The 22,724-nt window shown below is 40.0% G+C and overlaps 1 protein-coding gene across 1 annotated transcript in view; it reads right to left on the bottom strand.

Moving 5' to 3' along the window:
- Positions 1-1,079: 1,079 nt before the first annotated feature.
- The window catches only part of Stk33 (serine/threonine kinase 33), a 174,586-nt gene continuing 152,941 nt past the window's right edge, over positions 1,080-22,724 (bottom strand). The window contains exon 14 of the mRNA XM_059269110.1: positions 1,080-1,702. Within this exon, the coding sequence (XP_059125093.1) occupies positions 1,532-1,702 (171 nt within the window). The 3' untranslated portion in view covers positions 1,080-1,531. The remainder of the gene's footprint in view (positions 1,703-22,724) is intronic.

The following is a 22,724-nucleotide window of genomic DNA, read 5'->3' as shown; positions in this document are numbered from 1 at the left end:
GGTCTCCATGTTTGTGTGACAAGCAGCTTGCCAAATGAATCATTTCCCCAGCCATCAACTTCAATTTTAAATAAAATCCAATTTACACTGGATGTGTTTGAATAATTCCCCATGGGAAATGTGAACACGCTAAGAAAATACAGGCAGAATGCCAGGGTGTGGTGAATGAGAACTACCCCTGCAGGCTCACATATTTGAATAGTTGGTCCCTGTTGGTGGAACTGATTGAGAAGGGTTAGGAGGTATGGCCTTGTTGGAGGAGGTGTGCCGCTGGGGGCAGGATTTGATGTTTCAAAAGACTAGTGCCTTTCACAGTGTTTCTTTCTCTGCCTCCTACTTGTAGATCAAGATGTAGCTCTCAGCTATTCCTGCCTCCATGCCTGTGCTCTGTATTATGGACTCTAACCCACTGAATCCATAAGCTTCAAATAAACTTTCCTCTATAAGTTGCCTTGTTATGGTATCTTTCCACAGCAATAGAAAGGGAACCAAGATAAAGGGTAACATGGCAGTATGACCTGACCTGACTGACCACCGTGGTACCTTGGGAGCTCATAACAGGAGGTGCACGCACCTCTTTTAGCTTCTGAATCAGTTTATGGGTGTGGTTCTTTTGGAGATGATCTGACAATCCTGTGGGGTTTAGAATGAAACTAGGTTATTACTTTATAAAGAGAAAACAAATTCCGGTTGCATTTTAGAATTTTGTTTGGGAAGCTGAGAGAGGCATCCACTTACCCTGCTTAACCTGCAGTGGCAGGGCTGTTAACCTCGGAGAAAAGAGAACCTCCAACACCAGCTCATGATGTGTTTCCTGTCCAGTCTCAGTCCTTCCCCAGAGACAACAGGCCAGCATTAGCTGTCTGGGAAGCATTTAGAGGACTTGCTAAAGTCACCTCTCCTTAACATAAAATGACATGCATGAAGACATCTGGGTTTATTGATTTAATCAATACGATGGGAGTGTAGCAGCAAGCCAATGCAAGCAATTACAAAATGTCCTACTTTTCTATGTTTAAAATAACTTGTCTTAAATAATCTATAGCAACTAGAAGCACAAGGACACGCGAGGGACTGCGTCGCTTCTGCCACAATGCCTGTGGCCATTTTATTAGTAATCATCTAACGAAGTCTCCTAGCGCTAAGTGCACACAATCATTTAGAACCTCCATCACTGGATTTGGCCTCTTGTTTTCCCTTATAAATAATTGTGCCTAAATATAAGAATTTGAGTAGAACTGAGCAAGTATGGCCCCAGGCTTGCACTGAGAGCACTTGTCCCTTAACCCTGGAACACCTGGAGCTGGCGAGAGCTGTAGCCTGCCCCAAGCATGCCCACACTGTCCTTTAGTGCCCCATGCAAGTTATGCTGCTTTGGTAACTAGCTTCAATTTTAAACTGGTGTAACCCATGCAGGGCTCAGCAGAGCCAAAGGCTAAAAGCTTGGTGCCCTCCTGTCCCCCTCCTGTCCCCTCCCTTCAAGTGCTGGAGGAGTGGTCTGTTCTTGCACTGCACAGCACTGGACAGAACCTTAGAGCTTTTTCTTGCCTCGCGTCAAGGAAGAGGGTTTTATGGAGCTCTTAGCCTGGTTCGTAGTCCCAGAGCTTTTCTCGGGTTCAGCAGAAAGAAATTTGCTGGATGTTGAATATGAACTGCTCATGTCAACTCCATCTACATCTGACTTCTTGGCAGCAGTGGTGGGCTATGAATGAAAGAAAAGGCCTAAATTAATTTTCAGATGTAAAAAAATATATAGTAACTGAAGATAGCAGGAAACAACAGCATTCCACAAGATTATGAGGCAGGAGCATGCTCCAGAGCTTGGGTAATACCGGTCAATCTGTAAAATTATCACTACATGCCCCAAAGGCTCTTTTACCTCCTTCAAGAGAACTAAGGCACTTAGAGCTTCTGATGAAACCTAAAGGTTGTTTAAAGCTCTGCCATGGAAAATTCACTAAAGATCCCTGCAGGTCTGCACAGGGACGTCCACCTGGACACAAATGCACAATCACATTCCATTTCTTCAGACTTCCAGACATCTACAGTACGATTATTCTTCCTAACGTGGGCACAAAGTTGCTGCGCTTGACCTACCCTCACACTACCAACCCCTTTCCTGCATTCATTCTGGGGATAGGCTTCTTTTACCAGTCAAGCAGGCAGCTTTGTAGATTCTTTGAGGCTCAACTCCTTACTGGTCAAAGGGGTAGAACAACATTTGAATGTTCACTTCAAGGGGTGCTGGTGGGAATGAAGTGAGGAGGTAGCCGAGAGAACTGCATGGAGTTTACAGCAGGAAAGCACCAGTCGGAGGCGACCTGTGCTCTCAGGTCATCCCACTCTGCAGGACAGGAAGCAGCAGCCTAGATCCTGCAGTCACAGGGAGACAGGGTTCGCTTTGACCTTAGGTTCATTTAAAGAGTGATCATTTTAATTAAGTGAAGCTGAGCAGAGAGTTCTAAAGAGCAGGGACTGTCCCAGGAGACCTGCAAAGCAGGTCAGAGCAAGCTTTCACTACACAGACCGACACGGGAAAGGGCATGCATGCAACATTTTAGACAGCTGAGTACTGTTTTCAAAGAGGGGGAGATCACACACAGCACTAGACAAATTGCTCGGGTGTTTCCTTGATCTTCCTGGCTTTAGGAGATGGAAATTTGTATTTATACATTTGTCCAATGAATAGAAGTTCCTAGGGCTGCAGCAAAACTAAAGGGCATCTCCACTCTGGTACTTATATTTCAAGAAAGAGGTGTGTGGCAGGTGTTGATCACAGTCCTCCCTGCAGCAGGCTTCCTCAGAACATCCCTCATGCCTGACTCTACAGGAATGATTCTTGAGCAGACAGCACTCTAAGAGAGTCCCGTACCTTGAAAAAAATTGTATAAAGTTTGAAATGTAAAAGGTTGTTTCCTCTATTCTTCTCAAAATATGCAAGTTGCCTCCACTGAATTCTTTCCAGAAACAGATAATTGAAAAGTCTTTACCATTTGCTAATGGAGCTCCTATCACCTTGTTGAAAAGTCACATTCATTAACAGGGCACAAACACCACCCTGACATCCTGGTGTCCTGGTGTCTGGCTGGGGACCACTTGCTTTTCTGAGACATGGAATCCATGTGGAATGTTCAGTTCATAAAATTTAACTAACTTTACACACAAATACTAGCTAAAGGTGAAGCCAAACGCAACCCTCACCCCATTGGACATTCTAACTTGGATACTGAGTAGTTAAAGAAATGTTTACAATGTGTCCACTACAATTAGCATTCTGTGAAATAGGAGCAGAGGTTTAGTCATTGGCTTTTACATGTATATTCATGTCTGGTTGAATGTTTCCATTCTTCAGTGTTCCACTTTTGTGGGTTTTTTTTTAAATTTACATTTATTTATTTGTTGACTGTTCAATGAAGTGATTGTAGGTATTGTGTGTGCATGTGTGAAGGTCAGAGGACAACTTGTAGAAATCAGTTCTCTCCTTCCACCATGTGAGTTCCAGAGATCAAACTGGGGTCATCATGCTTGGCAGGAAGAACCTTTACCTGCTGTGGTGGTTTGAAAGAAAATGGCCCCTGAAGGGAGTGGCACTATTAGGAGGTGTGGCCTTGTTGGAGGAAGTGTGTCAGTATGGGGGCAGGTTTTGAGGTCTCTTTTGCTCAAGCTTCACTCATTGTGCCATTGAGTCCACTTCCTGTTGCCAGATGTAGGACTCTCAGCTACGTCTCTAGCACCATGTCTACCTACATGCCGCCATGTACCACCATGATGATCTAAGCTCACACCTCAATTAAATGTTTTCCTTTATAAGAGTTGCTGTGGTCATGGTGTCTCTTCACAGCAACAGAAACCCTAACTGGACATCTGCTGACCACCTAACTGGCCCTACCACAACTTTTAATGTACTTGACTCAAAGGCTACAGTCACCAGGAGGAAACACCATGTCTCTACATTCTTGGATCCAACTCTATATGCTCTAGAACTTTCTTCTTGAATACAGTATCTCAATGTAGTTTTAGAATTTTATGAAAAAAACATAGTAGGAGAAATGAAACAGCCACAATACTAGTTGATTTTGATGTAGAAACAGGAAATTTCTGTTTTCTTACACAGCAAGATGAGAAAAATCACATCCCTCAGCCACATGTGTTGATTTACAGTTTTAGTGATCTTTAAAAAATACATAGAACATACTCATGGTTTAATAAAAATCTCTTCCTTGCCTCCTAGTTAAATCAAACCCAGCCTCATAAAACAACCCAATGTTGTCCATTTGCAGTGTACATCTTCTCCATGTACCAACAAGCAAATTGTACACTTGGACTTCAATTTCAATCATCACTTCCATGGGGAGCAGGTCAAAACTTCCCATGTCTCAGCCTATTACATCCCCAGCTTTCTTTCACCCCTTCACAGCAATGGTAGTGCACTACAAACATTCCTTCACGCCTTGATGCCCCTTGCTCATAGAATTCATCATCTCTCTCTTCAACTGGACTCCTGGAGCTTGCAGATAGTCTAAATTCATATGGCTTGCTTGGTCTTGCTTCAGGTTGGGCAGTGAATCTCTTGCGTGCATAGGCCATAGGTACTGGGCCAGTCCCTTCACAGCAGAGATTCCACTTGTCTCCACTCTTTTTCTGGTACTAATAGTACTGAAAAGTGCAATTCTGAGGCAGATGTACATATTCACACTCTCCTCCTCAGCAGAGAGTGTCTGTTTTCTTTGTCAGTCTTGGGCTGATGCATACTAAAGTTGGTACAGTCAAAGATAAATAATTATTTTTATTTATGTGTAAGTGTATGCTGCGTGTGTGAGGGTACTCATGGAACTGGAAGAGGGCATTGGATCCCCGGCAACTGGAGTCACAAGCACTCTGTGAGCCACATAGGTGCTGGGAACCTAACTCAAGTCCCTTGGAAGAGCAGCAAGGTCTCTTAACCGATGGGCTGTCTCTCCAGTCCCGACAGCCATATTTTATTTTATTTATTTATTTTTACAAGTTTTATTTTATTTTTTAATTAAGAAATTTTTTACTCATATAACATACAAACCACAGATCCCCCTCTCTTCCCTCCTCCCATCCCCCAGCCTTCCTTCCCAACCCACCCCCTATTCCCTCCTCAGACAAGGTAAGGCCTCCCATGGGGAGTCAGCAGAGCCTAATACATTCAGTTGAGGTTGATCCAAGCCCCTCCCCAGCATCAAGGCTGTGCAAGGTGTCCCCCCATAGGTATTAGGCTCCAAAAAGCCAGCTCATGCACCAGGAATGGATCCTGATCCTACTGCTAGGGGGCCCCTTAGGCAGACCAAGCTACACAACTGTCTCCTGTATGCAGAGGGCCTAGTCCAGTCCTATGGAGGCTCCACAGCTATTGATCATGAGTTCCCACTAGTTTGGTTTGGTTGTCTTTGTAGGTTTCCCCATCATGATCTTGATGCCCCTTGCTCATAGAATCCATCGTCTCTCTCTTCAACTGGACTCCTGGAGCTTGGCCTGGTGTTTGGCTGTGGATCTCTGCATCTGCTTCCATCAGTTACTGGATGAAGGCTCTATGATGACAGTTAAGGTATTCACCAATCTGATTACTGGGGTAAGCCAGTTCAGGCACCCTCTCTACTAGTGCTGGGGTCATCCTTGTGGATTTCTGGGAACTTCCCTAGCACCTGGTTTTTCCCTATTCACATAATGTCTCCATCTATCATGGTATCTCTTTCCTTGCTCTCCCACTCTGTCCCTGTTCCAGCTCGACCTGTTCCCTTATGTTCTCATCCCCCATCCCCTACTCTCTATTGTTCACCCCTCATTCCTAGTTTACTCATGGAGATTTCATCTATTTCCCCTTCCCAGGGCGATTCATGCATCCCTCTTTGGGTCCTCCTTGTTAGCTAGCTTCTCTGGAGCTGTGGATTGTAGTCTGGTTATCCTTTGCTTTACATCTAGTTTCCACTTATGAGTGAGTATATATCATGTTTGTCCTTCTGAGTCTGGATTACCTCACTCAGGATGATATTTTCTAGTTCCATTCATTTGCCTGCACATTTCATGATGTCATTGTTTTTTACTGCTGAGTAGTACTCCATTGTGTAAATGTACCACATTTTCTTTATCTATTCTTCAATTGAGGGGCATCTAGGTTGTTTCTAGGCTATTATGAATAATGCTGCTATGAACATAGTTGAGCATGTGTCCTTGTGGTATGATTGAGCATTCCTTGGATATATGCCCAAGAGTGGTATAGGTGGGTCTTGAGGTAGACTGAGGTAGATTCCCAATTTTCTGAGAAACCCATACTGGTTTCCAAAGTGGCTGTACAAGTTTGTACAACTCCAGCAATGGAGGAGTGTTCTCCTTGTTCCACATCCTCTCCAACATAAGCTGTCTTCAGTGTTTTTTATCTTAGCCATTCTGACAGGTATAAGATGGTATCTCAGAGTCATTTTGATTTGCATTTCCCTGATGACTAAGGATGTTGAGCAATTCCTTAAATGTCTTTGGGCCATTCGAGATTCTTCTGTTGAGAATTCGCTGTTTAGCTCCGTAGCCCATTTTTTAATTGAATTGTTTAGTATTTTGATGTCCAGTTTCTTGAATTCTTTATATATTTTGGAGATCAGCCCTCTGTCAGATGTGGAGTTGGTGAAGATCTTTTCCCATTCTGTAGGCTGTCATTTTGTCTTATTGACTATGTCCTTTGCCTTACAGAGCTTCTCAGTTTCAGGAGGTCCCATTTATTGTTGCTCTCGGTGTCTGTGCTACTGGTATTATATTTAGGAAGTGGTCTCCTGTGCCAATGTGTTCAAGGCTACTTCCTACTTTCTCGTCTATCAGGTTCAGTGTAACTGGATTTATGTTGAGGTCTATGATCCACTTGGACTTGAGTTTTGTGCATGTTAATAGATATGGATCTATTTGCAATCCTCTACATGTTGACATCCAGTTATGCTAGTACCATTTGTTGAAGATGCTTTCTTTTTTCCACTGTACAGTTTTGGCGCCTTTGTCGAAAATCAAGTGTTCATAGGTGTGTGGATTAATGTCGGGGTCTTCAATTCAATTCCGTTGGTCCACATGTTAGTTTTTATGTTAATATCAAGCTATTTTTATTACTATAGCTCTATAGTAGAGCTTAAAGTCAGGGATGGTGATGCCTCCAGAAGTTGCTCTATTGTACAGGACTGTTTTAGCTATCCTGGAGTTTTTGTTTTTCCATACGAAGTTGACTATTGTTCTTTCCAGGTCTGTGAAGAATTGTGTTGGGATTTTGATGGGGATTACACTGAATCTGTAGATTGCTTTTGGTAAGATTGCCATTTTTACTATGTTAGTCCTACCTATCCATGAGCATGGGAGATCTTTCCATTTTCTGATATCTTCTTCAATTTCTTTTTTCAGAGACTTAAAGTTCTTGCCATACAGGTCTTTCACTTGCTTAGTTAGAGTTACTCCAAGGTATTTTATATTATTTGTGGCTGTTGTAAAGGGTGATGTTTCTCTGATTTCTTTCTCAGCTCATTTATCATTTGTATATAGGAGAGCTACTGATTTTTTTTGAGTTAATCTTGTATCCTGCCACATTATTGAAGGTGTTTATCAGCTGTAGGGAGTCCCCTGGTAGAATTTTTGAGGTCACTTGTGTATGTTAGCATATCATCAGCAAATAGTGAAAATTTGACTTCTTCCTTTCCAATTTGTATCCCCTTGATCTCCTTTTGTTGTCTTACTGCTCCAGCTAGAACTTTGAGTACTATATTAAATAAATATGGCAAGAGTGGATAGCCTTGTCTTGTTCCTGATTTTAGTGAAATCGCTTTGAGTTTGACTCCATTTAATTTGATGTTGGCCCGACAGCCATATTTTAAATAAGTCTCAGAATTTGCTTGAGGTCATGATATCTGTCCCTTCACTCCCTATTAGCATCAATGCAAATACACTTACTTTTATGTAAACATTACTGCATAGACACTTCTGTGTCTATGGAGGAGATACCCTGCATTCCCGACACTTTTTGCACACTGTAGTTACATCAAAGCTAGTGGGCAACCGTTAAGGAGACAGAGTCCTAAGTGTTTTTCTAGAGTCTGAGTGTCTCCTGTGCTTCCTTGCTGGAACCATCTTTGACGTCAGCACATCACAGGGCCAGAACCATCATGCTGTGCCCTTTGGGGCAGATTCTCTTCACAGGGAACCAAGCCTCTCCTCTCCTTGGAATATAAATGGCTGAGGCAAATCCCAGCTCCCAGAGTTTTTCTAGAATTGTATCAATCTTAATTTTTCAGGGATTTCTTTGTTTAGGTTATGGATCATCTAAGTCTGGGGCTTCACCTTTCCTTCTCTCGTGGCTGCTGGGATTCCCTCAGGGATCTTTGTTGCCACTGATGCAATTTTACAGTTTTGTAAGTAATAGGACAGAGAAATGAAAAGTGAAATTGCCAGGGCTATGAGATCTTACAGGTCATGAAAGGCAAACAGAAGGACAGGCGCTCCTGTAAGCTTGCCCAGAGCTGGAGAACGAGGGGAAAGCCCCTGGATGGCCATCATGAGACTGCAGGCCATCTATTTGTCAGCCCATGAGAGAACTGAAGAATCACTGCCATCTGTGTACTGCAGACAGGGCATGTTAAAGCAATGGCCAAGAACCTGCTGCCATCAGAAAACATCTGCAGAATCAGGAGGAAACCCCATATCCTTACATAAACCACCATGAAGTCATACCAGCCTGCAGAGATAGAAGGGACCAGAATAATTTTAGCAGCTGGCTACTAATATGACTATAGATTGGAATTTCTTTAGAAGTTCTTCAGCCTAAAAAGATACAGAAAGGAATATATAAGAAAGTAAGGGAAAAATACTTTAGGGCTGGAAAGATTGCTGCCCAAGTTTGAGGACAAGTGTTTGGATCCCCAGGAGCCATGTAACAGTTGAAAAGCCACCCATAATCACAGCTCTTGGGAGACAGAGTCTGGGGATCCCTGGAGCAAGCTAGTTAGCTAAATTAGCCAGGATTGGCAAGCTTTGGGCTCAACAAGAGAGTTGAGCATGGCCAAGGAAGGTATTTGATATAAACCCTCTAATGCACCTCATTTACACATGTGCTCACACATATGGGAACACACACACACACACACACACACACCACATACGCATGCAAGAATAATAATAAAAGAAAAACAAAACTACAGCATGGCATGCAGAAGGGGCAGATCTAGCACTGTGGAGCTACATGCCAGTTCTGTGTGCCATGATCAGGGTGGTCATGCCAGGGCCACTCTAGCAGCTTTTCAACTGTTCATCTGTGACAAAGTCTTAGCATTTGAGACAGCTGGAGAGTAGCTGGTCTGACTGCATTTGGAGAGATGGGAAAGATGACCCCACAAGTCGCCCCGCCAGTTTTGCCTTTTTCTAACTCAGCAGCCTTGGCCTGATTGCTGCAGTTCATATTATTAATCATGAGAGGAGCCTGTGTGTGCAAGGGAAGATATGTAACAAGAGACTGGGCTGAATACACACATTTCACTGCTCACTGGTGTAACTTCAACCTGATGAACTTATCTGGTGATAATAGATGCAAAGCCTGTGAGCTCTCGGCACATCCTGCAAGTTAATACCAGAGTGTGATTACTAGAAACTGTTACCATTCCTCTGAATTTTGAGTAAAATACATGCTATTTAAGTAAAGTGGTTTATCGCCATAGCAACCACTTCTAGAGTCACACATTCAAATTATAGGCCTGCACAAGGTCCAAATGACAAAATTCTGATACAAGTTTTCTGCTATAGTTTTGCTCACAATGGTCACCCATCTTATCTCACATTCCTGCAGTTTTCAGAAGACAGAAGAAAAGGAAAGGAACGCAGGAATGAGAGAAGTCAACTTGAAAAGATACAGGCTTTCTTTTACAAGGTTACCCACATAAAGATCTGGGTCTTGCATGGAGTTAATGAAAGTAAAATTTAACTTGCAAATTAGAGGAAGATGTAAATAGCTTTCTTTTCTTTGCAGTGAGGGTATAATTTATATACAGTAGAATACACGAATCACAAGTATGCTCTGAGGAGTTCTGACAGACAGACAGACCCAGGTAACCGACACACAGTGAAGACACACAGCAGCTCAGGGTGTAAGGAGGTGCTCCGTGGGAGGGCACTTAGGGCACACAGGTCCTGGGTTCAATCTCCACCCTGAAAATAAACCCTGCGAAGATCCCTTGTGTTCCCTCTCCTTCCTCTTATTTTATTCTGGGGCCACAAGTGTTCTGATATTTTTAGACATAATTAGTTTTGACTCTTAAAACATTATATAAATGAGAGAAGAGTACAATGTGTGAGCCTTTGTGTCTGATTTCTTTCGCTTAAAATGTTAGTTAAAACTTAATTAAAAATCTTGTGGAGCTGGGGAGCTGGCTCAGCAATTAAGGGTGCATACTACTCTTGTTTGACAAGAGTTTGGGTCACTGCACCCAGGCCAGGTGGCTTACAATAGGCTGCGACTCCAGCCCCAGGGGACTGGATACCTGCTTCTGGTCTCTGTGTATACCCGAACTCACAGTCACACCCCCACCCCCATACACTTTAAATCAATTTTATAATCTGAAGTCTTTAAATTATGTATGTGTGCATGTGTGCAATTTATGCATGTATTTATGCAGGTGTGTGTGCCCATGTGTGTGCCTGTAAAGGCCAGTGGTTAACATTAAGTGTCTTCCTCTATTACTCTTCATCTTACTTGTTATATATTTTTATTTTATGTGTGAGTGTCTGAATGTATGTTTGTGCACCACATGCATACAGGAAACCAAGGAAGCCAGAAGAGGGTATTGGATCCCCTGGAATTGGAGTTACAGGAAATTATAAATGGCCATGTTGGTGTTGGGAACAAAACTCAGGTCCTCTGGAAGAGCAGCCAGTGCTCTTAACTGCTGAGCCATCTGCCCAGCCCCTATCTTATTTTTTAGACAAGGTCTCTCACCAATTGGCTAGATTAGTGGTCCAACAATGCCCTGGGATCCTCCTGTCCCCAGTTCTCAGTGCTAGGATCATAGGCATGTGCCACACACACCTGGCTCCCCCCCCACCCCCCAGACAGGGTTTCTCTGTGCAGCTTTGGTTCCTATCCTAGATCTGGCTCTGTAGCCCAGGATGGCCTTGAACTCACAGAGATCCGCCTGGCTCTGCCTCCTGAGTGCTGGGATTAAAGGTGTGCGCCACCACCGCCTGGCACACCTGGCGTTTTACATATGTGCTGGGGATCTGAACTCAGGGTCTTATTTTTGCATAACAAATACTTTACCCACTGGACCATCTCTCCACCCCTAGTTAAATTCTTTACTGATATATATATATATATATATATATATATATATTCTATACTGATATAATAATTTGCAGATTATTATATTAAGGTTTTAAATATTCATCTAGGTATTGGTAATTCATTTTTCTTGCCAAGTACTATTCTAATTATATGCTATACTCCATTATAATAACAAACCATTATATGTTTGCCTATTCTTCAATTAATGGACATTTGGACTGCTTCTGTTTTTAGGCTATGTAATAAGTTTTTATAAACCTATCCTACAAATATTTTGGGGTAGTTTACAAATCTTTCTATAAATTTATGATTGCTGGGTGAATGGCAAGTGGATGTTTAACTTTATAAGTAGCACCAATTTGTATTTTGAAAGGATTCCTCAGATGGTATGTTTGAATTTCTATCAGCAATGTAAGAAAAGTATACTTGTTCCATGTCCATGGCGACATTCGGACTGGCTAGTCCTTAATTCTGAAGACTCTACTATGTATGTATAATGTCTTGTTACAGCATTTACATTTTCCTTACAGCTGTGATGCAAGGCATCTTTAAGGTACTGTTGGCTCTGTCTGTACTGCCTGTTCAAGTCTTGTGATGTTTGTTTGTTTTTTGAGGCAGGGGTTTCTCTGTGTAGTCCTGGCCATCCTGGAACTCACTCTACAGACGGCTGGTCTTGAACTCACAGAGATATGCCTGCCTCTGCCTCCTAAGTGATAGTATCAAAGGCATGTGCTAGCACAGCCCGAAAACTGAGTCGCCTTATTATTGTTTAGAGATAGTAACTGTCTTAGTTATTGTTCTGTTGCTCTTAAGGGAAAGCATAACTCTTATGAAAGAAAGCATTTAATTGGGGGCTTGCTTACAGTTTCAGAGGATTAGTCCATTTTCATCATAGTGGGAAGCAGACAGGCATGATGCTGAGCAGTAGCTGAGAGCTTTACATCCTGATCCACAAGCAGGAGGCAGAGAGACAAAGAGACTGGGCCAGGCAGATTTTGGAACCTTGAAGCCCATTCCCAGTGACACACCTCCTCCAACAAGGACACACCTAATCCTTTCTTAAACAGTCCACAAACTAGGGACTAGACATTCAAATATATGGCCTATGGGGACCATTTTCATTCAAACCACCACAGTAACAGTCATCATATTTTGGATACAAGTCCTTTGTTAGATGAAGTTTTGGAAGTATTTTCCCTCTGCTTGGTCATTGCTTTCCTTAGCTGCTTTCAGTGAGCAGGTGTATTTAATTTTTAGGAAGCCCATCTAATCAACTTTAAAAATCATTATCTGTGTCCTAAGAAATCTTCGACTACTTACTGGATAAAAATAGTCTCTTATGATTTATCCTAGGAATTTCATAGTTTAGCTTTTAGATTTATATCTAGCTATCACAAACTAATTTTCATATTATTTTCAGCTAGGAGATCAAATTTCATTTTTCATTATATAGATGGCCTAACATTCTAGCACTATTTATTAAAAAGACCATTCCTTCTCCATTGAATGTTTCAAAGACTTTTAAATCAACTGGTCATATAAGTATGGGTCTGTTTCTGTAGGCCTACTTTTATCTATTCATCTACGTGTCTGTCTTTAGACAAACACCACTTGCTACTGACTACTGCAGCTACATAGTAAGTGTTAAAATCAGACCATGTAAATAAATCCTGAAAATGCTGATCCAGGTCTTAATATACTTACAAATAAATTTTAATTAGAAAATTTTATTTTAATCAGAAAATCAAATGTTGATTATTTCAATTGGGATTGGTTTAGTTATAAATCAATTTGGAAGAAATGATCTCCTAATAGCACAGACTTTTTCAATCCTTGAACATGGTATATCTCTCCATATGTGTCAGCTCATCTTAGCTCAAGAATATTTTGTAGGCCAGGCGGTGGTGGCGCACGCCTTTAATCCCAGCACTCGGGAGGCAGAGCCAGGCAGATTTCTGTGAGTTCGAGGCCAGCCTGGTCTCCAAAGCGAGTTCCAGGAAAGGCGCAAAGCTACACAGAGAAACCCTGTCTTGAAAAACCAAAAAAAAAAAAAAAAAAAAAAATCAAAAAAAAAAAAAGAATATTTTGTAAATTTGGGTGTAAAATATTTTGTGCATAGTTTGTTTTCTTAATCACTTTATTTTGTAATAGAATTCTAAATTACATGCTGTTTTTGTTCAAAGTTTCTGTGTCTGTATTTATGAGAGATGCTGGCTAACAATTTTCTTCTCTTCTAACATCCATTGCCAAGTTTATATTAATGTTGTTCTTACCATATAAATTTTTTGTGCAAAAGGCTCAAAGGTTTATATGAGTTTCCTCTTATTTCTTTATTAAACATTTAAAGGAATTAACCATTGAACTCATTTGAGAATGAAACTTTATTTATAGGAAAGACTGTAATTTAAATATTTTATTTACAAATAAATATAAAATGATTTAGGTTTTCCATTTTTTGTATATCTGTTTCGGTAGTTTCTAAAATGGCATTGATGATTTCACTTCAATTTTCTAAGCTGGCATGGTGGTTCACATCTGTAATCTCCACATTGAGAGGTAGAGGCAGGAAAATTCCTGCAAGTTCAAGGCTAGTGTGTTCTATGTAGCATGTTCCAGATCAGCCTGTCTCAATGACCCCACCTCTCCAAAATCCTTCAAAATCAAAAATTTAAAAAAAAAGACCTTTCTACTTGATGACATTATTTGTGAGTATCAGTGACCCTGACACTGATTGATGGGAACCAGGATAAAGACCAAATGGAAAGTGACAACCTGAGTGGAGCCTCAGGGGACTATCATAAACTGTCTGGTACATGGGTACCTGGAACTCAAGGGGAAATGAAGAATGGTAGATCTTCCCCAAACAGCTGAAGGTCAAATTCACCCATTCATGAAGCACAGACAACCCTGAGCAAGATTATTGTGAAAAACATGCTTAGCAATATCATAGTTCCAAAGATAAAGAGAAAAGTGACATGATGCACATAAGGAAAGAATGTCTTGATCTAACAGACTCCTAAGAAAACTTGACAGTCAGAAGACACAAGAACAATCTTTAAAATGTGGACCCAAATCACCAACCAACCAAATAAAACAGACAAGAACCTGTCAGACCTAAACTTCTACAAACAAGGAAGCTCCTAAAATGTTTAAGATGAAACAGAGATGTTTCCAGCCAATGGAGGAGACTCAGTAGCAGACAGCAGCAGCGGGAATGCAAAGGAGCCATGGATCTGAAGGGAAATGATGCCAGATGGAAACCCAGACCCTAGGAAGGAAAGAAGAACAGCGCAAATGCAAATAGCTGGGTAAATAGAAAAGACATTTTTGCTCTTAATTTTTGGAAAATATATATGACAGTTTAAAATTAAAATGATACATTTTCTGTGCAGTTTATAATTGTGTAGATAAAATACATGCAACAATTATAGTACAAAGGCAAGATGAAGAGACCAAAAGAATACATGTGGAAGGGAAGCATAATTCATTATAGTTAGTTCTCTGCCACACAGTCAAACAGCCATAGGCCCTAGGGGGATCTGAGCAAAAGGTGGGCTTGGGAGGCAAGGAAACAAAGAGGACTGTGGGTAAGCTGGCACTGAAGCCCTAGGTTGTCCAGGAAGTTCTCAGGTGGGAGCAGTGACCAACCGTTTCTTAGAATAAAAGACTTGCTGTGGACAGCAGTCAGGTTCACTTACTCACAGGGCCACCATCTATCACAGTGAAAAGATGCAAAGCATGACCAGAAAAAAAGAAAAAAGGACACCAGGCATGGCAGCATTCAGCACTAAGGAGGTAGAGGCAGGAGGATCTCTGTGGATTCAAGGCCAGGCAGGGCTACATAGTGAGTCCTTCTCAAAACAAAACAGAAAAGAAAGGAAAGGAAAAGAAGGGGAAAGTGAATGGGACAAAGTTTGGTGACACAGGACACAACCTTCTGGGTGTCACTGGGGTCACTCAGGTTGCATGCCATCTGCTGAAGTCAGTTGTGACTGTGTGCAGAAGCTGATGCAAAGGCCATGGAGGGGTGCTGCTTACTGGCTTGTTCCCCATGGCTTGCTCAGCCTGCTTTTTTGTAGAACTCAGGACCACCTGCCCAGAAATGGCACCACCCACAATGGGCTGGGACCTCCCCTATCAATAACTAATTATGAAAATGTCCTGCAGGTTTACCTACAACCTGACATTATGGAGGAAATTTCTTAATTGAAACTAGACAGTACAGATACAGATGCCCTATTGCAATACTTCAATACTAGAATATGAAAATGGACAAAATTATGGAAATATCATCAGATTTTCACATTATAACCGATTCTTTTGGACTCAGAAGCTAAAATTTAATTTTTCAGGAAAGAAAATGTTTCATGCTATTCAACTAAAATTACAAGAAAGCTTGACTTTTTCATCATGAAAGTATCATCATAAAGTGCCTTGTCAAGTGCCACTCATTTGAAAACAAATTTGAAGAAGTACAGGGTGAGACCTCCTCTGTACTGAATCTTCCCACCATGCCCAAGGTGAGTGGAGGTAGAACACTGTTACTTAGGGAAAGAGGAAGGCCCTCAGTTTGACTGTTCTGGTTTTAAACAAATTTTCACTTTCTCTGTTCTGCCATTGTCTTTTTTTTATTATTAACTCATAATTTTTCTTTCCAAGTTATATGACTAAAATGCACTTATGATGTATATTTCTTTTATTGTTATTATTTGTTTTGTATTAATTTATTCTCTCATATGTAGCATGAATCTTAAAAAGTCTTATTAATAAAATCCAACCCAGGGCCAGGTATTGGGTTAAAGGCTGGAAGATCAGAGAAGCAGAACAAGCCACAGCTTCCTCACCTGGCCAGTTCCTCAGCTGATCCTGCTTCCTCATACTGGAAGCCTCTGAGTCCTCATCCAGAATGAATCTCAGCTGACTGTTGCTCAGAAGCCTAAAAGCTTAACCAGCTCTAGTTCCTCATCCTCACGCCTTAAATACCTTTCTGCTTTCTGCCATCACTTCCTGGGATTAAAGGCATGAGTAACCATGCCTGGCTGTTTCCAGTGTGGCCTCTGGAATGCTAGGATTAAAGGTGTGTGTGCCACCATTTTCTGGCCTCTGTATCTAGTGGCTGTTCTGTTCTCTGACCCCAGATAAGTTTATTAGGGTGCACAATATTTTGGGGAACACAATATCACCACACTCATATATTATATCCCAACCTCAGTTTCCCCCCTCTCCTCCCAAACCCTCTCCTTTCTCATCCACTCCTCTTCCGTTTCTATTCAGAAAAGGGTAGGCCTCCCAGGGACATCAACCAAACATGGCATATCAAGTTGCAATAAGACAAGGCCCCTCCCCTCATATTAAAGCTGGTTGAGGCAACCCAGTAGGAGGAAAAGGGTCCTAAAAGCAGGCAAAAGTGACAGAAACAGCCCTGCTCCCTCTGCTGGGAGTCCCACAAAAACACTAAGCTACACAACTATAACATATATGCAGAGGGCTTTGGTCAGACCCATGCAGGCTCTCTGATTGTCAGTTCAGTCTCAGTGAGTCCTATGTTTAGGTGCACTTTTCTTTCCCTCTAGTCAATTCCCAAATAACCACACAGAGACTTAATATTAATTATAAATGCTTAGCTAATGGCTCAGGCTTGTTACTAACTAGCTCTTACATTTTAAACTAACCCATATTTCTTATTTACACTCTGCCACATAGCTTGGTACCTTTTCTCAGCATGGCAAGTTCATCTCCTTCTCTCTGTATCTCCTTGTGATTTTTAGACTTCTCTCTTCTTCCCAGCATTCTCTCTGCCCTGAAAATCCTGCCTAGCTATTGGACAGTCAGTTCTTTATTAACAATGAGAGCAATACATATTTACAGTATACAAAAAGATTATTCCACAGCACCTATGAGTCCAAGTTAGTTGATTCTGTAGGTTTTCTGGTGGTGTTCTTGATCCTTCTGGCTCCCACAATTCCTCCTCCCCTTCTTTTGCAGGATTTGCTGAGTTCTGCTTAATGTTTGGCTGTGGGACTCTGCATCTGTCTCCATCAGAATTCTCAACAGAAGAATCTCAAATTGTCAAGAAGCACTTGAAGAAATGTTCAACATCCTTAGCCATCAGGAAAATGCAAATCAAAAGGACTCTGAGATTCCATCTTATACTTGTCAGAATGGCTAAGATCAAAAATACTACTGATAGCTCATGCTGGCAAGGATGTGGAACAAGGGGGACACTCCTCCATTGCCGGTGGGAGTGCAAACTTGTACAGCTACTTTGGAAATCAATATGGCAGTTTCTCAAGATCCAGATATACCATTCCTGGGCATATACCAAAGGACACTCCATCCTACCACAAAGACACTTGCTCAACTATGTAGCTTTATTTGTAATATCCAGAAACTGGAAACAACCTAGATGTTCCTCAACTGAAGACTGGATAAAAAAAAATGTGGTACATTTACACAATGGAATATTACTCAGCTGTTAAAAAAATAACACATGAAATTTGCAGGCAAATGGATGGAACTAGAAAAAATCATCCTGAGTGAGGGAAGACAAACACGGTATTATTATAAGTAGATATTAGCTGTAAGTAAAGGATAATCATGCTACAATCCACAAACCCAGAAAGGTTAAATAACAAAGAGGGTTCTGCCAGTGTCTTTAAGGTGTGACTACCGTGGCTTCTGAGAAACAGAATTTGGGGACTCTAAACAGACTTCTGAGACTCCCCAGAAAGGAACAATGACAGAGTGGAAGGCAGATATGATAGGAACCTTCCTTTTCAGTTAAAGCCAAATTTCAAATATTTTAATGGACATAAATCATATTTATATTTCCTTAGTTTTGGAGGTACAAATTATATGCCTATACCAAGTTATCTATAAAAATCTAATCTAATCTTAATGTGCAAAATTTTTCCCATAAAAATATGTCAAAATTCACATAAAATTTTTAATAAACTCAAATTTTCACTTTTAAATTTGACACTGCATGATCCCATATGGATGTGGTTACTGTATTTCTGATTATCATTCCAGAATTTTACTTTATTTGTACATATTTATCCTGAATAATCTGGTGTGCTGATCTGTGATATGCGGAGTAACGATCAACTTATGGTAATTAGCCTATCTATCTGTCACCTTAACATTTTACCCCACTTCTGTTTTGTGTTTTATGTCCTTCAGCTTTACTGTGTCATTTACAATTTAAACACTTCTTCAGTGAAGTCTTTATATATTAATTGCACAAAATAATACATTTTCTTGTGATTTTTTTTACATATCTGATATAACATACTTTGATCATAGTCACCACCCACAGTCTATCCTAGCCATCCTCATGAATTCCTCTGATCCCTTTTTCTTTCTTAATAGTACCTTGCTTTCTTTTATGTCATTGTTCCTGTAAATTTCACATACTGAAGTGAAAATTTTAATATGTGTCAATCTTCAAGTATTCAGTCCACGTTCCTGAGAACCACAGGTTTTCACTCTTCCTCACTTCTTTACTGTACTTGACCATTGTAACTAGAGCTGTAATACACACAGATGTACAGATACGCCTACTGTGTGCTGCCTTTGATTCCTTCAGGAGTATACACGGGAGTAGTACAGCTGAATCACATGGGAGCCTTTGAGAAATTCCCATACAGTTTCCACAGTGATTGTACTAACTTGTGTTCCCACTAACAGTATACATGTCTTACTTTTTCTCTGTATTATCATTAGCAGTTGTTGCTTTTATTTTATTGATGACAGGGATTCTGGCTAAGGTCAGATGGAGTTTTGATTTACATTTCTCTGATAGTTAAGGATGCTTAACATTTTTCATATATTGTTACTTTATTGCATTTACTTTAAAAGTTTTTATTATATTTATTTATTTGTGTGTGTGTGTGTGTGTGTGTACACCACTGTGCATATGTGAAAGTCAGTAGACAACTTGTGGCATTTGGTTCTCTCCTACTGCATGGGTTCTGGGGATCAAAATCAGGTCCTCAGGCTTGACAGCAAGCACCTTTACCCACTAAGCCATTGTGCGAGTCTTTTGTACTTCTTTTTTTTTTTTGAGGATATCTGTTTAGTTCATTTGCCCATTGATTAGTTGGATTATTTGTTCTTTTACATTTAATTTTTGAGAATCTTTATGCATTATGCATATTAATCCCTCATCAAAAGAACAGCTACAATGCCCATTCTGCAGGCTGTCTCTTTACTGTACTAATTGTTCTATTTTCTGTGCATAAATTTGATGCAAATACCATTTGTCAGTTTTTGCTGTCCTTTGCTGAGCTACTGGGCTCATTGTCTATGCCTGTTTGTCAAGACAATGTCTCATTTTTCTCAGGCTAGCTTCAAACCCCCTTATGTAGCCAAGGATAGCCTTCAACTAATACTGAGAATCATAGATGTGAGCTTCCATGTTGAGTCAATGTGGTGTTAGGGAAGGAAACATGGACTTAGTGCATTCAAGGCAGGTACTCTACTGAGTCACACTCAGCCCTACTTATGCCTATATCTTTAAGTGTTTCCCTATGTTTTCAACTACAAGTTTCAAGACTTACTGTGAGTTGATTTGTACAGGGTAAGACACAGATCTAGTTTATTCTCCAATATATGGAGAATATTTAGGTTTCCCAGCTCTGTTATTAGAGGCTGTCTTTTCTACAGTGTAATTTTGGAGCATTTTTTAGAAACCAGTGGCTGTACCTGAATGGGTTTATGTCTGGGACCTTTACTTATTCGATTTGTCTACATGCCTATTTCTGTGCTGGGAACATGCTGTTTTATTCAGCATGGCTTTGTAGTATAATTAGAAATCAGGTATTATAATTCTTCTAACATTACTCTTAGTTTAGGAATCCTTTAGCTATTCTATCTTTTGGGCTCCCATGAGAATTTTAGGATTGCATTTCAGTTCTGTAGAGAATGTTAATGGAACGTTGCTGAAGGCTGCACTAAGTTCAGAGACTGCTCTTGACAATGAGGTCATTTTAACAATATTAATTCTTCTAACCATGAAGAAGGAACATCTCTCTAGTGTCTTTGACTTCTGTCTTAGTGTTGTCTATTTTTCATTGTAGCAATTGTTCACTTCCTTAGCTAGGTTTATTCCTAGGTATTATAGATTTAGGTTATTGTCAACAGACTATATTCCTCGTTTCTTTTTTAGAATGTCTGTTATGTTGTACAGAAAAGCTACTGATTTTTCTATCTTGATTTTGTATCTTGTTACTTTGCTGAAATTGTTTATCAAATGTAAGTCCTTTAGGGTCTTTTAATATAGGAGTATATAGACTGATAACAGGGATAATTTGAATCCTCTCTTTCCTATTTATATCCCTTTAATTGCTTTTCTTGTGCCTCACTGCTCTAGCTAAGAGTGTAAACATTATATTAAACAAGAGTGGTGAAAGTTGACACTAGACTCTTATTCTTGACTTCATATAAATGGTTTCAGTTTTTCTCTATGCAGTAGAATGTTGACTATACATCTATCATACACAGCCTTTATTTCATTGATGTATATTATTTCTATTATTAGCTTTTCCTAATCTTTCATCATGAAAGGATATTGAATTTTGTCAAAGGCTTTTTAAAAAATCTATTGAGATTATCATGTAATCCCCTCATTCTGTTCATGTGCCATATTACATTTGTAGATTTGTACATGTTGAACAATCCTTACATCTCTAGAATGAGACCAACTCCATCATGGGCTATGATCTTTTTAACAGCTAATGAGGGTTTTATTGAATATTTGAAATCTATGTTCATCAAGGATACTGGTCTATGCCATTGTTTTTGTTACATCCTTATCCAATTTTTGTATGAGAATAATATTTGCTCCATATAATGAGTCTTCCAGCATTCTTTCCCTTTCTGTTTTATAAAATAGCATGAAAGACATTGGTGTTACTTGACTTCTAAGGGTCTGGTCTAGGGCTTCTCATTAATGGAAGACTTTACTACTTCAGCCCCATTGTTAGAATCTGATCTATATGGTTATATGCTATTTTGGTTTGATCTTAGAGGATCATATTTATCCAGAAATTTGTTCAGTTCATCTAGATTTTTCAATTGATTGGAATATTATTTAAAAATAATCCCTAACAGACCTCTGGGTTTCAGTAGTATTTTTCATTAAACTTTTATTGTATGTATATGGAAAGTTGGCCTCCATGCATGTCTGTGCACCACATACATGCCTGGTATCTATGAAGGCTAGAATATAGCATCAGATGTCCTAGAACTGGAATTATAGACAGTTGTGAGGCATCATGCAGGTGTGGGGAATTGAATTCTGACCCACCAGAAGAACAGCAAGTGTTCTTAACCACTGAGCCATCTCTCCAGTCACACTATCTGTTTGACTAACTCCTCTTTTATCCTGGTTTTATTAACTTGGGCCTTTGTTCTTTTGATGAATTTGGCTAAGGGTTCGTCCTTCATTTCTCTTTGTTTACTGGTTCTTTGTGCTGTTCTTTTAGTTTCTATGTCATTCATTTGTGAGCTAATCTTTATCAATTCTTTTCCTTACTGGTTTTTACGTTTGGCTTGCTTTCATTTTTCTAAGACCTCTAGATACATCAATAGATTATTTATTTGAGATCTCTCAGATTCTTTTTAAAAATGTAGCCATTCATAACTATATATTTCTCTCTTAGAACTGTCTTAATTGTATCCTGAAGTTTCTGGTATGCTATGTTTTTGTTTTCATTTAATTCTAGGAATTTTTCATTTTCCTCTTAATTTCTTCAATGACCCATTTATCATTCAAAAGTATATTGTTCAGTGTCCATTTGTTTGTGTAGTTTCTGTAATTGCTATAGCTGTTAGTTTTCTAGTTTCATTCAAATATGATCAAATAAGTTACTGATAACAATAAGTTACTTCAATTTGTTTGCACTTGTTCAAACTTATTTATATCCTGCAATATAATCTGCTTGGTGAAAGTTCCATGAGCTTCTAAGAAGAATGTGTTCTCTGCACCTATTGGATTGAATATTTTGTGGATGTCTAGCAAGTCCACTAGATCTATAATGTAGGTCAGCTCTGATAACTGTTTTTTTCTGTCCCAATGACCAATATACTGGTGAGAGTGGATACTGAAATTTTCTACTATTGTTGTATGAGAGTATATCTTTCTCTTTAGGTCCAGTTATGTTTTTTGTGAAATTTGGTACATATATATGTGGTGGTATTTTACTTGTACTGAAATGTGATTTTAATTGTATGTTAATAAATAAAGTTGCCTGGGGGTCAGAGCTATTAGAGCCATAGCAAGAGCATGGCGGTGGTGGCGCACGCCTTTAATCCCAGCGCACTTGGTAGACAGAGCTAGGTAGATCTCTGTGTGTTCAAGGATACAGCCAGCATTGGAGACACACGCCTTTAATCTCAATACCAT

Source organism: Peromyscus eremicus, chromosome 1 (assembly GCF_949786415.1).
Source record: "Peromyscus eremicus chromosome 1, PerEre_H2_v1, whole genome shotgun sequence".
NCBI lineage: Eukaryota > Metazoa > Chordata > Mammalia > Rodentia > Cricetidae > Peromyscus > Peromyscus eremicus.
The sequence above is the reverse complement of the archived record's forward strand: the minus strand, read 5'-3'. Positions and strand labels throughout refer to the sequence as shown.